General features: G+C 45.2%; 1 protein-coding gene across 5 annotated transcripts in view; it reads left to right on the top strand.

Annotated features, from left to right (window-relative positions):
* The window catches only part of LOC110525077 (AP-4 complex accessory subunit RUSC2), a 55,450-nt gene that overhangs the window by 1,648 nt on the left and 35,188 nt on the right, over window positions 1–18,614 (top strand). For 3 of the 5 annotated variants that reach the window (XM_036979297.2, XM_036979296.2, XM_090236891.1), the window contains exons 2-3: window positions 16,178–17,902; window positions 18,086–18,340. In XM_036979297.2, the coding sequence (XP_036835192.2) occupies window positions 16,373–17,902; window positions 18,086–18,340 (1,785 nt within the window). In that variant the 5' untranslated portion in view covers window positions 16,178–16,372. Of the gene's footprint in view, window positions 1–7,321; window positions 7,528–16,177; window positions 17,903–18,085; window positions 18,341–18,614 lie in introns of all 5 variants that reach the window. The other 2 variants (XM_090236892.1, XM_090236890.1) reach the window with 1 other exon arrangement.

Genomic DNA, 18,614 nt, shown 5'->3' with positions numbered 1-18,614 from the left:
AATATGTCACGTATGTCTAGATATTTTCCTATACTCGCCCCAGGCCTCTAGTAGCCCGGCTGCGGTTTAACTCTGTCTCCACCCTGTTCAGATCAAGTTCCCACTTGTCCTGGCTCTATAGAAGGAGAAGATTACAATCAAATCTCTTCAGTATTTTGAGACAGAAACAGACTGAGTGACTGAAGGGGGTAAAGGATAAGGCAAAGGGCACCCTATATCCCAACATAGCGCGCTACTTCTCAAATCAAATGTTATTGGTCCATACACACATTTGTGTAAAGTACTTAAGTTAAAATACTTTAAAGTACTACTTAAATATTTTTTTTAGGGTATCTGTATTTTACTATTTATATTTTTGACGACTTTTACTTTTACACCACTACATTCTTAAAGAAAATAATGTACTTTTTACTCCATACATTTTGCCTGACACCTAAAAGTACTCATTACATTTTGAATGCTTAGCAGGACAGGAAAATGGTCAAATTCACACACTTATCAAGAGAACATCCCTGGTCATCCTCTGATCTGGTGGACTCACTAAACACAAATGCTTTGTTTGTAAAGCATGTCTGAGTGTTGGAGTGTGTAAATTTAAAAAAACAAGACAATAGTGCCACCTGGTTTGTTTTTAATAAAAGGAATTTGAAATTATTTTTTACTTTTGATACATAAGTATATTTAAAACTAAATACTTTTAGACTTTTACTCGGGTAGTATTATTGGGTACTTTTTCCACTACTGCATACACAGCGAAATGCTTATATTGCTAGCACCAACAGTGCAGTAATATCTAACATAACAGTACACACAAAATAATAGAAGTAAGGCATATATAAATATTAGGACGAGGCATTTTGGAGTCTGGAGTGTGTGTATATGACTGCATGACCAAAAGTATGTGGACACCTGCTCGTCAAACATCTCCTTCCAAAATCATGGGCATTAATATGGAGTTGTCCCGGCACTGATGTTGGGCGATTAGGCCTGGCTCATAGTCGGTGTTCCAATTCATCCCGAAGGTGTTAGATGGGGTTGAGGTCAGGGCTCTGGCCAGGCCAGTCAAGTTTTCCTACACCAATCTTGACAAACCATTTCTGTATGGACCTCACTTTGTGCACGGGGGCATTGACATGCTGAAACAGGAAAGGGCCTTCCCCAGACTGTTGCCACAAAGTTGGAAGCAAAGAATCATCTAGAATGTCATTGTACGCTGCAGCGTTAAGATTTCCCTTCACTGGAACTAAGGGGCTTAGCTCAAACCATGAAAAACAGCCATATATATTAAAAATCCTCCTCCACCAAACTTTACAGTTGGTGCTATGTATTGGAGCAGATTTGTCCGTCGGACTGCCAGATGGTGAAGTGAGGCCATTTGGAAAACAGTAGTGAGTGTTGCAACCCGAGGACAGACGATTTTTACGTGCTACGCCCTTCAGCACTCAGCGGTCCCGTTCTGTGAGCTTGTGTGGCCTATCACTTCTCGGCTGATCCGCTGTTGCTCCTAGACGTTTTGTACTTCACAATAAAAGCACTTACAGTTGACCAGGGCAGCTTTAGTAGGGCAGTAAATTCTACAAACTCACTTGTTGGAAAGGTGGTATCCTATGACGGTGTCACGTTGAAAGTCACTGATGTTCTTCACTATGGTCCATTCTACTGCCAATGTTTGTCTATGGAGATTGTATGGCTGTGTGCTTGATTTTATACATCTGTCAGCAACGGGTGTGGCTGAAATAGCCGAATCCACAAACTTGAAGGCCCTTGATGATCTTCTGGATCTTTCTGTGACACCGGATGCTGTCGACGTCCTGATGGGCAGGCAGTGTTCTCCCGGTGGTGCGTTGGGCTGACTGCACCAGCCTCTGGAGAGCCCTGTGGTTGCGGGCGGTGCAGTTCCCGTACCAGGCGGTGATACAGCTCGACAGGATGCTCTCAACGGTGCATCTGTAAAAGTCTGTGAGGGTCTTAGGGGCCAAGCTAAAATTTCTTCAGCCTCTTCAGGTTGAAGAGGCGATGTTGCGTCTTCGTCACCACAATGTCTGTGTGGGTGGAACCATTTCAGATTGTCAGTGATGTGTACACCAATAATTATTTTCACCTTCTCTGTGGGTGAAAAGCCCTGTCAATGTGGACAGGGGGTGTGCTCCCCCTGCTGTACCCATGAAGTCCACGATCAGCTCCTTTGTTTTTGTTGAGGAAGTGCACTATGGCCCGTGGTCAAATAGGCTGCCATTTTGGAATGCCACCTTAGACACATGCATATGGCCAAAACTCCTTGTCTCTGGAAGATTGGAGCATCTGCCAGTGTTCATATTTAATACGAGGCTAATAGAGGGTCTTGAAGCAGTAACTCTGCCTTAATGTAACAGCTGTGCTATAAAACATGTGCCTTATAAAGTCCAGACCTCTTGACAGATATTCTAATAAGCTCACAGTGCTTCTACACCTGCATTGCTTGCTGTTTGGGGTTTTAGGCTGGGTTTCTGTACAGCACTTTGAGATATCAGCTGATGTACGAAGGGCTATATAAATACATTTGATTTGATTTGCTACGATTTCAGCAGACAGTGACTATAGTGAGAACAGTAGACAGTGACTATAGTGAGGACACTAGACAGTGACTATAGTGAGGACACTAGACAGTGACTATAGGGAGGACACTAGACATTGACTATAGTGAGAACAGTAGACAGTGACTATAGTGAGGACAGTAGACAGTGACTATAGGGAGGACACTAGACAGTGACTATAGTGAGAACAGTAGACAGTGACTAGTGAGGACAGTAGACAGTGACTATAGGGAGGACACTAGACTGACTATAGTGAGAACAGTAGACAGTGACTATAGTGAGAACAGTAGACAGTGACTATAGTGAGGACACTAGACAGTGACTATAGTGAGGACACTAGACAGTGACTATAGGGAGGACACTAGACAGTGACTATAGTGAGAACAGTAGACAGTGACTATAGTGAGGACACTAGACAGTGACTATAGTGAGGACACTAGACAGTGACTATAGTGAGGACACTAGACAGTGACTATAGTGAGGACACTAGACAGTGACTATAGTGAGGACACTAGACAGTGACTATAGTGAGGACACTAGACAGTGACTATAGTGAGGACACTAGACAGTGACTACAGTGAGGACACTAGACAGTGACTATAGTGAGGACACTAGACAGTGACTACAGTGAGGACACTAGACAGTGACTATAGTGAGGACACTAGACAGTGACTATAGGGAGGACACTAGACAGTGACTATAGGGAGGACACTAGACAGTGACTATAGTGAGGACACTAGACAGTGACTATAGTGAGGACACTAGACAGTGACTACAGGGAGGACACTAGACGGTGACTACAGGGAGGACACTAGACGGTGACTATAGGGAGGACACTAGACGGGTGACTATAGGGAGGACACTAGACGGTGACTATAGGGAGGACACTAGACGGTGACTATAGGGAGGACACTAGACGGGTGACTATAGGGAGGACACTAGACGGGTGACTATAGGGAGGTGAGTAAAATAAATATGCCTGTCTCCTGTTTATTTAGCATGAGGCAGCTTGATGTACATGTACACCGCCAGGGACAGGACACTAGCAGGGATCATGTACACCGCCAGGGACAGGACACTAGCAGGGATCATGTACACCGCCAGGGACAGGACACTAGCAGGGATCATGTACACCACCAGGGACAGGACACTGGCAGGGATCATGTACACCGCCAGGGACAGGACACTAGCAGGGATCATGTACACCGCCAGGGACAGGACACTAGCAGGGATCATGTACACCGCCAGGGACAGGACACTAGCAGGGATCATGTACACCACCAGGGACAGGACACTAGCAGGGATCATGTACACCGCCAGGGACAGGACACTAGCAGGGATCATGTACACCGCCAGGGACAGGACACGAGCAGGGATCATGTACACCCCCAAGGACAGGACACGAGCAGGGATCATGTACACCGCCAGGGGCAGGACACTGGCAGGGATCATGTACACCGCCAGGGACAGGACACTAGCAGGGATCATGTACACCGCCAAGGAGAGGACACTAGCAGGGATCATGTACACCCCCAGGGACAGGACATGAGCAGGGATCATGTACACCCCCCTGGACAGGACACTAGCAGGGATCATGTACACCCCCAGGGACAGGACACTAGCAGGGATCATGTACACCCCCAGGGACAGTCTACAGAATGTGAAGACGACGTTACAGAACACAGATATAACATCCACCCTGCGTTGCGGACAGAGAGTGAAGTTGCAGGCTCTACTTACCTGTGTTTACACTACAGTACACTTAGTTGACATTCCACTAGAGGTCTACTTGTACAACAAGCTTACTATGCTACGTAAAGAGAGTAATCTTCCTATAGGCCGGTAAGGGAAGGAAGAGAGGAGGGATCAGAGAGGGTGATGTGCTGTCTTTAGCCCTGACACACACATGATCAGGGATCAGAGACGGTGTGACTCCTGTTCTGTTTTTAGCCAGTGAGATCAGTGAGTGATCCTAACGCTCCGTTGTTTCCAATGACAGAGGAAATAGGGGTGGATGTACGCTGTCCTGCCTAAGGAACACACACACACACACAGGTTAGTTAGTACGATTGACTGTGTACGTTAGTGTTGTGAATGTGGGTTGTGGTGAATGTGGGTTGTGGTGAATGTGGGTTGTGTGAATGTGGGTTGTGGTGAATGTGGGTTGTGGTGAATGTGGGTTGTGGTGAATGTGGGTTGTGGTGAATGTGGGTTCTTGTGAATGTGGGTTGTTGTGAACGTGGGTTGTTGTGAACGTGGGTTGTTGTGAACGTGGGTTTGCATCCCGGGCCAGGCGTTGCATCCCGGGCCGGACCATGGTGGTGTGTGTCTCTGTGTGAGGAGGACAAAGGCTCTTTCAGTCAGTGAACACACACACACACACACACACACACACACACACACAATCACAGAGAAGCTTTGACACACACACACACACACACACACAAGTACATCTGACATTCATAAAGCAGTGTAAAGGCTGAGAGAAGGAGGGAGGGAGGAAAGAGACATGGAGAAGGTTAGGGACGAGGTTGCTAGTGACATCCCGTCGTATATATATGGGGACTTTCTTAGACAGGGTAACCATTGGACACACTACTAGCAACAACAAACAATCAAGACTTTCGAGTAATCCAGAAAATAAAAATAAAAAAACACAAAGAAATTAAGTCTAAAAGCGAGAGAGGTTCTTTGTTTCATTTCAAAGGCACACGATTGTCTGTAAATGCCATTCTGGCTCCTAACATTTGACTCTAAACACAATACTATAGAGGGTATTACGGTAATGATGTCCATCTCCACCACACCCCTCGCTGGCTGTCTCTGTAGCTTCTCTGGGGAGGTCTGCTCTGAATCCCAGCCCTGTTCCTGGAAGTATAGTCCTGATGATGTAAGAGGGAGGAAGGGGGAGGCAGAGAGAGGGGGAGGGGAGGAAGGGGGAGGCAGGGAGAAGGGGAGGGGAGGAAGGGGGAGGCAGGGAGAGGGGGAGGGGAGGAAGGATGTCCTTTGTCTGTAGCTTTTCCTTTCCATAAAGTCTGTATGTTCTTTGACTCAAAATAGGAATATATGGTGTGTGGTTGGTTGTGTTGTAGAGATTTGATGTTAACCTTTGTGGTGTGGTGGAGGTGTGTGGTGTGTAAAACACACTAACTTTAGGGTCTGGCTGTTTGCTAATGATGATTATACAAAATATATATTTAGTCACATACACTGGATAGATGCAGTGTAATGTGGTATTTTACAGGGTCAGTCATAGTAGTGTGATAGGTGTTGTTTTACAGGGTCAGTCATAGTAGTATGATAGGTGTTGTTTTGCATGGTCAGTCATAGTAGTATGATAGGTGTTGTTTTACAGGGTCAGTCATAGTAGTTAGTATGATAGGTGTTGTTGTACAGGGTCAGTCATAGTAGTATGATAGGTGTTGTTTTACAGGGTCAGTCATAGTAGTTAGTATGATAGGTGTTGTTTTACAGGGTCAGTCATAGTAGTATGATAGGTGTTGTTTTACAGGGTCAGTCATAGTAGTATGATAGGTGTTGTTTTACAGGGTCAGTCATAGTAGAATGATAGGTGTTGTTTTACAGGGTCAGTCATAGTAGTATGATAGGTGTTGTTTTACAGGGTCAGTCATAGTAGTATGATAGGTGTTGTTTTACAGGGTCAGTCATATGTGGGGACAGGTCGAAAAGCATTAAAATATTTATGGCAATTTAGCTAGCTAGCTTGCTGTTGCTAGCTAATTTGTCATGGGATATAAACATTGAGTTATTTTACCGGAAATGCACAAGGTCCTCTACTCCGCCAATTAATCCACACATAAAACGGTCAACCGAATCGTTTCTAGTCATCTCTCCTCCTTTTTCTTTTTCTTCTCTTGACTTTATATCTCGTTCGTCTTTCAGTCACCCACGTAGGTATAACCAATGAGGAGATGGCACATGGCTACCTGCTTCTATAAACCAATGAGGAGATGGGAGAGGCAGGACTTGCAGCGCGATCTGCATCAGGAATATAACTGACTTCTATTTTAACCCTTGGCAACGCAGACGCTCGTTGACACGCGCTAGCAGTGTGGGTGCAATAATTGAATAACATAGATTTCTACATTTATTTTGCAACACTCGCGCTCGGTGTAGTCAGCCTATTAGAAGTTGAGAGTTAGGTCAGTTTGTGAAGTCTCCACCCTCGCAAAAGGAAACTCTCAGTCCTTATAGATTCTTCAGTCTACAGAATCTGCCCAACAAAAGATTAAGACCAGGGCGGAAAACGTACTCAGTGGAACTCATTCAGAGAATGTGTATGTGTGTGCATCCCGGACTGGCCGGCATGTGTGAGTTTATGTGTGTCATGTTAGAGCTGGGGGATTACCAGTTTGAAGTATGACAGAGTTTAAGGCCAGGCACCACACCCTCATAGGGTAATTCTTTACCCTTTATCATATCACAATCAACTTTTACCAGTTGAATGTTGACACCAAGTATAATAATTTTCTGAATTAAACATTTTCTGAAGTATGCTATTAAAATATGCAAATGAGGCAATATCTCATATGCATGTATTTGCATATCAGGCTAATCCATTTTTCTGGACGTCGGATGATTTGAAGTCAGCCTAGATATTTTGGTTTAAATTTGTTAAGATGCTCGAGGACCGGACTTGTTTTCATCTTTCTATCAGTAAAATACTAAAGACATGCTGAGAAATTCAAAGAAAATGTTATCTAGAATTATTATTTTTTTTTACACAGACAACATACTTTATCAACAATTCCCTCTGGACCAGTATGGGGGAAAATACTGTATCTAAAGATAACCACACAACATGTAGTAGATGCAGATGTTTCTGAGGCTGAGAAAAAAAATCAGTTGGCATGTGGGAAGTGTCTGACGTTCAGGAAATGGCAGTTGAAGACAAATACACTGATGCCTGGACCCAATCACCAGCTCTTTCAAAGTAAGTTAAACAATGATGTGTAATTTAATCAAGTGAGCTTTTAAAAGTATTGATGTATGTCCATTATAAAGGGGTTAACATTTATGAAAATGTTGACGAAGGTAGTTGACGGTAGTATGATTAACTAAAGAAAATATACATTTTCATCAAGTTTGAGACATTTTTATGTTTACTTTCTTGAAAATGCTAATATTACTGGAAAAACATTTCAACCTGGCCTCAATATGGGATGTAGGTTTTGGGGCGTTAGCCACGTGTTGGTCCGGTTCACTCTATCCATTGCCTGTGTTGAGTTTAGGCTAATATTTACCCAGACAAGGCCTGCTGGCAGGGGCGCCGCCAGGGATTGTGGGCCCCATGAAAAGATATCACATTGGACCCCACCACCACAGGCCACACCAACCCTACGCAACAGCTCTAACCACACACCTCCAGAACCCAATCGACACTTTCAAAGCCTTAAATAACTCTCCCTTTTGCAGCCTTGCAACTCTCTTGTAGTCCAATATTTACTGTATGATGTTAACTGACAGTGAGCTGTGAAAATGTAACGCTGTGCAGACATGCATGCAACATTCTGCATACAGTGGAATTCACTATTTGATGCAAGACCTTCTATAAGAAATGTGCCATTTTTTACACTCTTACACTGAAAACTTCTCTTAACATGAATGAATAACTTAAAATAAATTTAACTTGAATATACACTAACCTCTTATAATTAAAATAAATGAACATTATCATCGGTTGAACGATATAACAAACAAAATAATAAAATCAGCAGCACATTTTTTGAAGTAAGTTTACATACCAACTAGAAAATAAGCAGATGGAAAACACAAACCCAATGGGAATTGAAAAGGCCTGATGGTGGCGCTAGAGGAAAAGGTCAAGAGGTCACCAAACCAACAGGTTTCTTCCACTTGGGGTCTTGATTGTGCACAACAAATGTTATGGTAAATCCAGCCATTACTTTGAGATATATCTCAGTTCTCAGTCTTGTTCTCAGCCAGTGGGCATCATGTGTGTAGTGATCCAATATCCATCGTCGTGCCATTTAACAGTTATCACTGGCCCTCGCTCAGCCTTACTCACCAAGAGCCCAGCGCCCAGCCTTCTTGCTAGCAAAGTCACTGATCAAGTCTTTGAAGTCCAGCTTTCTAGCTAATTGACGTTCAATGGGACAGCATGGCAAGACTGCAAAGCCTGTCCTGGGACATAGTGGACCTCAAGTAGTTCTTTTTAATCAGTTTTAGCTTACTGACAAACTCTCTCGCCACCAGGAACAGTCACAGGCATTGTACAAAACATACTTGAAGCAATGCACACTTCTCCCAAAATGCTTTGCAGCTGTATCTTACAAATTACATTAAGGAGACCAAAAGGGAACAAGTTAGGAGGGGGAAGTGACAGTATATACAGTGCTCAGGTGTCAGGAGACCCAGAGGGGACAGGTTAGGAGGGAAAGTGGCAGTATATACAGTGCTCAGGTGTCAGGAGACCCAGAGGGGACAGGTTAGGAGGGAAAGTGGCAGTATATTCAGTGCTCAGGTGTTTAACTTCATTTTGAAACTCAGGTGTAAGATCTCTGGAGTACTTCATGATCAGTGGTTGGCACACAGAGAGGACTTTATCCTCACTAATCTGCCCAACTTTCAGAACAGCAGGAAATTATTCTACAATTTTTTGCAGTGTTCTGGAACCAAGTGTCCAGGTCACTTATGATGTCGTCCATAGCAGTAACAAAAACACTGTTCCAAAACACCATTGCTCCACTGTCCTGAGCCGTCTCTTCTTGAGAGGTCTCATCATGGAATCTCTTCCTTTTCCTCTGGCGGCAGTGTTCCATGCTAAAGATAAAATCAAATTGAGGTGAAACATCCATTTGCGTGGCAATCAGTGTTGCCTCAGACAGGAGAGACTCCCATCCATCTCTAAGAGCCTGCATCTCTTCCTTTTTAAGGCTCTGATATTGGCTGCCTCTGTGTCAAGTGAGATTTTTCCTGACAGGATAATCACATTCCTGTCCACAGTGCATTGCAGTACCTGCAATTATGCCAATTGACATGTCATTCAACCCAATGCTGCTCACCTCCTTCTTCAGTTGGGAGTAGGGCTGGTTCAGGGGGATGGGGATGTGGAGACAGGGCTGGTTCAGGGGGATGTGGAGACAGGGCTGGTTCAGGGGGATGGGGAGACAAGGCTGGTTCAGGGGGATGGGGAGACAGGGCTGGTTCAGGGGGATGTGGAGACAGGGCTGGTTCAGAGGCATGGGGAGACAGGGCTGGTTCAGAGGCATGGGGAGATAGGGGTGGTTCAGAGGCATGGGGAGACAGGGCTGGTTCAGAGGCATGGGGAGACAGGGCTGGTTCAGAGGCATGGGGAGACAGGGCTGGTTCAGAGGCATGGGGAGACAGGGCTGGTTCAGGGGGATGGGGAGACAGGGCTGGTTCAGAGGCATGGGGAGACAGGGCTGGTTCAGAGGCATGGGGAGACAGGGCTAGTTCAGAGGCATGGGGAGACGGGGCTGGTTCAGGGGGATGGGGAGACAGGGCTGGTTCACCCACCTTCTTTTGTGAAAAATTGGGTGACATACTGTCGCCTTTTTCTTTTCTCTCTCCTGTCTTTTCTTCCTTTTCATTTTTGGAAGACAGATGTTTCTTTAGGAAGCTGAGACATGATGCTCCACCGGCACTCCTCACTCACAATTCACTGCTAGCAATTACCGTTTGTTCCTGGTTTGGGGACCAAACCATTTAATGTAAATAGAGGGGGGGTTTTGGGCAATACAGAAGCTCTCTGGATGTTTATTTCAGACTATGTAGTTTTAACTTTAAAGCAAATGGCTACCTATTCTCAATATAGTGTACTACTTCATTTTGGGACATTATCTGTGTGTTTCTTCATTTTGGGACATTATCTGTGTGTTTCTTCATTTTGGGACATTATCTGTGTGTTTCTTCATTTTGGGACATTATCTGTGTGTTTCTTCATTTTGGGACATTATCTGTGTGTTTCTTCATTTTGGGACATTATCTGTGTGTTTCTTCATTTTGGGACATTATCTGTGTGTTTCTTCATTTTGGGACATTATCTGTGTGTTTCACTCTGTTATCCCATGACTCTGGTTGTTTGTTCCTTGGCATTCTTCCACTGAAACTAAAAGGAACAGAATGTCACATCAGAGGAACACTAGCGCCAACTGTTAAAACTTATTGACTTTAGTAAAAAAGTGTTATTTGATTTATCTTTATTTAATTAGGCAAGTCAGTTAAGAACAAATTCTTATGTTCAACAACGGCCTAGGAACAGTGGGTTAACTGCCTTGTTGAGGGGCAGAATGACACATTTGTACCTTGTCAGCTTGGGGATTTGAACCTTTCGCAACCTTTCGGTTACTAGCCCAACACTCTAACCACTAGGCTACCCTGCTGCCCCAAGGTAGGCAATAATGCATTATAATGGTGTCATAATGCATCGTTTGAGTTATCATAAACACCGATAACCCCCTACTGATGTGTTTGAGTTATCATTAACACCGATAACCCCCTACTGATGTGTTTGAGGTATCATTAACACCGATAACCCCCTACTGATGTGTTTGAGTTATCATAAACACCGATAACCCCCTACTGCTGTGTTTGAGTTATCATAAACACCGATAACCCCCTACTGCTGTGTTTGAGTTATCATAAACACCGATAACCCCCTACTGATGTGTTTGAGTTATCATAAACACCGATAACCCCCTACTGATGTGTTTGAGGTATCATTAACACCGATAACCCCCTACTGATGTGTTTGAGTTATCATAAACACCGATAACCCCCTACTGATGTGTTTGAGGTATCATTAACACCGATAACCCCCTACTGATGTGTTTGAGGTATCATTAACACCGATAACACCCTACTGATGTGTTTGAGTTATCATAAACACCGATAACCCCCTACTGATGTGTTTGAGGTATCATTAACACCGATAACACCCTACTGATGTGTTTGAGTTATCATAAACACCGATAACCCCCTACTGATGTGTTTGAGTTATCATAAACACCGATAACCCCCTACTGATGTGTTTGAGTTATCATTAACACCGATAACCCCCTACTGATGTGTTTGAGTTATCATTAACACCGATAACACCCTACTGATGTGTTTGAGTTATCATAAACACCGATAACCCCCTACTGATGTGTTTGAGTTATCATAAACACCGATAACCCCCTACTGATGTGTTTGAGTTATCATAAACACCGATAACCCCCTACTGATGTGTTTGAGTTATCATAAACACCGATAACACCCTACTGATGTGTTTGAGTTATCATAAACACCGATAACCCCCTACTGATGTGTTTGAGTTATCATAAACACCGATAACCCCCTACTGATGTGTTTGAGGTATCATAAACACCGATAACCCCCTACTGATGTGTTTGAGTTATCATTAACACCGATAACCCCCTACTGCTGTGTTTGAGGTATCATTAACACCGATAACCCCCTACTGATGTGTTTGAGGTATCATAAACACCGATAACACCCTACTGATGTGTTTGAGTTGTCATAAACACCGATAACCCCCTACTGCTGTGTTTGAGGTATCATTAACACCGGTAACCCCCTACTGCTGTGTTTGAGGTATCATAAACACCGATAACACCCTACTGATGTGTTTGAGTTATCATAAACACCGATAACCCCCTACTGATGTGTTTGAGGTATCATTAACACCGATAACCCCCTACTGATGTGTTTGAGTTATCATTAACACCGATAACCCCCTACTGATGTGTTTGAGGTATCATAAACACCGATAACCCCCTACTGCTGTGTTTGAGTTATCATAAACACCGATAACCCCCTACTGATGTGTTTGAGGTATCATAAACACCGATAACCCCCTACTGCTGTGTTTGAGGTATCATAAACACCGATAACCCCCTACTGCTGTGTTTGAGGTATCATCAACACCGATAACCCCCTACTGATGTGTTTGAGGTATCATTAACACCGATAACACCCTACTGCTGTGTGCTCTTGCAGATGGCATTAAACGTAAGTCATGTTAAAGTGAACTGCTACTACAACCTCTGTTGATTTTGATACAGTATCGCCATCAAAGACAGTAGCCGACACTAAGCAGGGATTGTACCGTTCTAGTCTAAAACAGTACGGGGACAGTTAACCCCCATTCTGATCCTTCAGCCAATCCCTTAATCTCATTTGAAGAGTCTACGGTGGGGTGGGTGAGTGCTACACGTTAGGCCAATGCGGTTAGCTTCAGGCTGAATCTGTGTGGTTTGACTGTTGGCTTGTCCTTAGACTGCTAATATGCCAGGCTATTGCTTTTAGGATCTGGTGTGGTGGATGTTGGCTTGTCCTCAAAGTGCTAAACTAAGCTAATAGGCTAGGCTAATCCTGTTAGCATTGACCACTTTCTCTCTCTGGGAACAGCTGGTCATACAGAAACACTGCAGCTGTGGGTTTAGGACGGTATTTAAAACGTATTCACTGTTTGAAAGGTTGTATGTTTGCTGGGTAACTGATTAACTAGATGGCTGTGCGCTGGACACTGTTACGTCAGGAGACGCTAGGTTCTTGTTAAGGAGAATGGAGGAGAGAAGTTTGTTTTGAAAGTTGGATGGAGATGGATGGAGTTGGATGGAGATGAATGGAGATGAATGGAGAAGGAGTGATAATTGTTGAAGGGGGGGGGGCGTTGATGAGGAGAAGAGGGGGAGAGCAGACTTACGTAAGGGGGATGATCCTCTGACATCTTCCTGTATGACTCACTGTAGCTGGCTCAGAGACAGGAAGTGGGGTGTGGGGATTCCGTCAGTGTTGTTGTCTGTGCCTCCCTTCTGCCTCAGGCATTTCAGATAGCCCTGTAATTGACCCTTGAAATTGAATGGATTTGACCTGCCAGTGTGTGTGTGTCTGAATCTGTGTGTATGTGTGTGTGTGTGTGTGTGTGTGTTTGAGCAGATAGAGCTACTGGTCTGCTGTCTCTAACCCCACCTGCACTGTCAGTCTCTGTAACAATTGGGATTATAAATATATCTAGGATTATGTCTGAATTAGAATTAATCTATCCAGGATTACTCCCGAGTAGGTGTTGAGTCTGGATTAGAGTCATCTTGACTTGCCAGCGGCCACCTCTCTGCCCGTGTTGACACCTGTCACCGCCCTGCGCCAGGGAGTTTATGAGATGCCTGTCTAGCCGTAGACATATCCAACGGCATTGATTAGATGTTAGCAATGAAAGTATGAGAGAGTGGAGGATCAGATGTGTGAGCTCATACTGTGTGTGAGAGAGAACCTGTCTCACTGTTTCCACCTCACATGGCAGTGACTCATGACTCCCCTGCTGTAATGAGAAGACGTGTTATTTAACAGCTTCACAAGTCGCTTAAGATCTTTAGAAATCATATGGTGGTGGAAATCATGTGACAGTGTAGAGTATCTGCCTGTTGTGTTTACTCTGGCTCTGGCTCTCTCTCTCTCTCTCTCTCTCTCTCTCTCTCTCTCTCTCTCTGTCTCTCTCTCTCTCTCTCTCTCTTTCTCTCTGGCTCTCTCTCTGTCTCTCTCTCTCTCTCTCTCTCTGGCTCTCTCTCTGTCTCTCTCTCTCTCTCTCTCTGGCTCTCTCTCTGTCTCTCTCTCTCTCTCTCTCTCTCTCTCTCTCTCTCTCTCTCTCATATTTATATATATATATATATATATATATATGTGTGTATACACACCTTAAAGATATGTTAACATTACCAAAGCAAGTGAGGTAGATAATATACAAAAGTGAAATAAAAAATGAACAGTAAACATTACACTCACAAAAGTTCCTAAAGAATAGAGACATTCCAATTGTCATAGTGTGTGTGTATATATACAGTGTTGTAATGATGTACAAATATGGGTTTATTAAAATAAATAAGCATAAATATGGGTTGTATTTACAATGGTGTTTGTAATTCACTGGTTGCCCTTTGCTTGTGGCAACAGGTCACAAATCTTGCTGCTGTGATGAAAAACTGATATTTCACACTGTAGATATGGGAGTTTATCAAAATCGGGTTTGTTTTCAAATTCTTTGTGGATCTGTGTAATCTGAGGGAAATATGTGTCTCTAATACGGTCATACATTTGGCAGGAGGTTAGGAAGTGCCGCTCAGTTTCCACCTCATTTTGTTGGCAGTGTGCACATAGCCTGTCTTCTCTTGAGAGCCAGGACTGCCTATGGTGGTCTTTCTCAATAGCAAGGCTATGCTCACTGAGTCTGTACATAGTCAAAGCTTCCCTTAAGTTTGGGTCGGTCACAGTGGTCAGGTATTCTGCCACTGTGTACTCTCTGTTTAAGGGCAAATAACGTTCTAGTTTACTCTGTTTTTTCGTTAATTCTTTCCATTATGTCAAGTAATTATCTTGTGTTTTCTCATGACTTGGTTGGGCCTAATTCTGTTGCTGTCCTGGGGCTCCGTGGGGTGTGTTTTTGTTTGTGAACAGAGCCTCCGGACCAGCTTGCTTAGGGGACTTTTCTCCATGTTCATCTCTCTGTAGGTGATGGCTTTGTTATGGAAGGTTTGGGAATCACTTCCTTTTAGGTGGTTGTAGAATTTAACATATTCTCCAGATTTTGATAATTAGTGGGTATCGGCCTAATTCTTCTCTGCATGCATCATTTGGTGTTTTACGTTGTACATTAAGGATATTTTTGCAGAATTCTCCATGCAGAGTCTCAATTTGGTGCTTGTCCCATTTTGTGAATTCCTGGTTGGTGAGTGAACCCCAAACCTCACAACCATAAAAGGAAATGGGTTACTGTCAGGGCCCAGATTTTTTTGGCCTATTTTGAATGCACACTTGTTGTTTGTGTACATGGATTTTATAATGTCGTATGTTTTTCCCCCAACAACACTTTCCATCAATTTGAATAGCAGACCCTCATGACAAATTTTAGTCTTTTTTCTTTTTGAAAATCAGAAGAAGCATTAGACTTTGCCTTTGTTTTGGTTTGTTTGTTTGTTTGTCAATTATGGTGTGCAGGGTGAGTACGTGGTCTGTCGTTCGATCATTTGGTAAAAAGACAATTTGACATTTGCTCAGTACATTGTTTTCACTGAGGAAATGTACAAGTCTGCTGTTAATGATAATGCAGAGCATTATCCCAAGGTTACAGTTGACGCATATCCCACAGTAGTTATTGGGGTCAAATTTGTCTCCACTTTGATGGATTGGGTAAGTCCTTGGTTCCAAATATTGAGGAAGATGCCAGAGCTAAGGATGATGTTTAAGAGTTTTAGGATAGTCAGTTGGAATTTGTCTGTATATGTTATAGTTTCATTTAGGATACCATCAACCCCACAGGCCTTTTTGGGTTGGAGGGTTTTTATTTTGTCCTGTAGTTCATTCAAGGTAATTGGAGAATCGAGTGGGGACCTAGAACAAGCATCTCTGTTTTGTCCAAGTTTAAAAGTGAAACATTTGCTGCCATCCACTTCCTTATGTCTGAAACACAGGCTTCCAGGGAGGGCAATTTTGGGGCTTCACCATGTTTCATCGAAATGTATAGCTGTATATCGTCTGCATAGCAGTGAAAGTTAACATTACGTTTCCGAATGACATATACCATCTCTCTCTCTCTCTTCCAGATGTACCACTCAGACCACATAGTCGATTTCCTTGACCTCTCCTTCACCATCCCAATCCCTGGAGCCTTGGGCCTAGCATCAAACCACTGAACCAACCCCCTGTCCTATATCCCTCCACATATCCTATACCCCCACCCCAGCACTCACACAGCCTTTTCCCCTACCCCCTGTCCAAACCCCCATACCCGGAGGACCATGGACAGCCCCTCCAAGCTGTCTGGCGAGACCCTGATCGTTCATCACATCCCCCTGGTACACTGCCAGGTGACCGGGGGTCGGCAGGGCTACAGCGGAGGAGGAGGGGGGTCCCTGAAGAGATCGAACCAACCAGAGAACCTGGGCCTGAGCCCCACCACCTCCCTCCCTGAGCGAGATGTACTCCAGAGGGAAGCTCTGGTGTACAGCAGCCTCATCCAGACCTCTACAGGAGGAGGAGGAGGAGGAAGAGGAAGAGAAGGAAGAGGGGGAGGAGAAAGAGAAGGAAGAGGGGGAGGAGAGAGTGGAGGACATGGAAGAGAGAGAGGAGGAGGAGTAGGAGAACGAGGAGAAGGAAGGAGAGGAGGAGGAGTAGGAGGCGGCAGCACAGGGAGCGATAATTTGTCTGTGACGTCCAGTAACTCGGAGGACCAGGTGATGGTGGACAACACTCTGCTCAGGGTGAAACCAAGGGAACAGGCCAACAACCCTCTCCGGCTCCGCCACAACCCTTTTCTGCTCAACACGGAGGAGGAGGATGATGACGAGGAGGAAGAGGACGAAGACGATAGTGATAATCTCAACGGTTACCTGGAAGATTCATCCTTCCATCTCCATGGCAATACAAACTCCGCCCTAGACGAGGAGGGAGACGGGGTCACGCCCTTTCACCTCCACGACCTGGGGTTCACCACACACGAGCCCTTCCTGTTGCAAAGCACCCTGGGAAAGCACTCCTGGGGCTGCTCTGGGGGACGGGATTCCCTCAGGGGTGTTGCCTCCGATCTCTCCGCCCACCTGGAGGGCCTAGACCTGCTGGTATTGGATGGTCCTCGCCGACACGGCAGCAGCGGCTCCACCCTCTCCATGGACTGCGGAGAGCAGGAGTGGGCCGAGGATGATGAGGAGGAGGAGGAGGAAGACCCAATGAGGGGTGGTGGGAGGAGCAGTAGCCAGGCTGACTCGTCTTCCTCCAGCTCCGCCCACCAGCTCTGCTCCTGCTACGGCCTCTCACAGACGTTTCACGAACACTTCCCAGAACAGTTTTCCCAGTCGTTGGAATGCCAGCTGGGCTACGGCAGTGAATCGTCCTGCAACAGCTCGGATGGCATGCTGGTCAACTTCAGTGCCATTTATAACAAGATCAATAACAGTGTCCCTTCGACCTCCTCTGAGCCACCTCCTCCTGCCACGACCACCAACCTGAACAGTTCCACTGACCACTCCTACACCTCTTCTGTCTGCACCTCTTCTGTACTGGATGGGGAGGCAGGGAGCCCAGGAAGGGCCAGAGACAGGGGTGCTTTCTACCTAGACCTCCACACTTCCCCCACCGCGCCCCCCAACTCTCATCAACCATCTTGCTCCTCCAATAGCACCCTGTCGTTGGGACTCCACCCCTACACCAACACCTCTGCATGCACCTGCTCAGCCGAACACCAGGGGGCGCTAGATCTGGACGCCAACTGCAATTCTTACCAGCCTCCCCACCAATCAGACTCAGGAAGTGACCTCACATCCTGTCTGCAGGTATGAAATCCTAAATCTCCTTCTGTTGAGCCTTTTGTGCAACTGCTACATGAGCACCGTAGTATGGCTGCCCTCTGCTCCAGCCTTTCCGAGGGGATAAAGAGGGAGTCAATTTCAAGTTAGAATTGTATTTAATTGCACAATAAAGTAATCCTTCTTCTTCTTCTGCTTCTTCTTCGGCAGAGCCAGGCCCGTCTCGTGGTAGCCACTCAGAACTACTACAAGTTGGTGACCTGTGACCTTTCATCTCAGTCGCCACCGAGCCCTGTGGGAAGCTCCGCATCGTTTGCCAGCTGCTCTGACGAGCACAGCAAGGAAAGCCCCGCTCACGACACGCCTAACACCACCCAGCCAACCGAATACTACCTGTTCAGACGGCCACCTGGGGGAGAGGGAAAGGAGGCCGAAGAGGAAGATGAGGAGGGAGAGTTGTCACAGGTAAGTGGAGGAGGATGTTGGTTCTGAAGCTCAGTTGGTGGAGCATATTGCCTGAAACACAATGATAGAGGGTCCGATGCCCTGGACCACCCATATGTTTAAAATGTACTGAAGGTCACTTTGGGTGAAAGTGTCTGCTGAATGGTATAATTCGTTTTTTTTTTTTAAAGAGTCAGACAGAGTTCTGTTTTCTGTAAATGGGGGTGATATGAGGTCAGAGGTTAAGAGAGGTGAACCAGTGTTACAACGTCAACACAATATTTCCAGGGGTAAA

The sequence above is a fragment of the Oncorhynchus mykiss genome, chromosome 6, assembly GCF_057628025.1.
Source record: "Oncorhynchus mykiss isolate SJ-2025 chromosome 6, ASM5762802v1, whole genome shotgun sequence".
In the NCBI taxonomy this organism is placed as follows: domain Eukaryota; kingdom Metazoa; phylum Chordata; class Actinopteri; order Salmoniformes; family Salmonidae; genus Oncorhynchus; species Oncorhynchus mykiss.
This window is presented reverse-complemented; position numbering and strand designations above follow the sequence as displayed.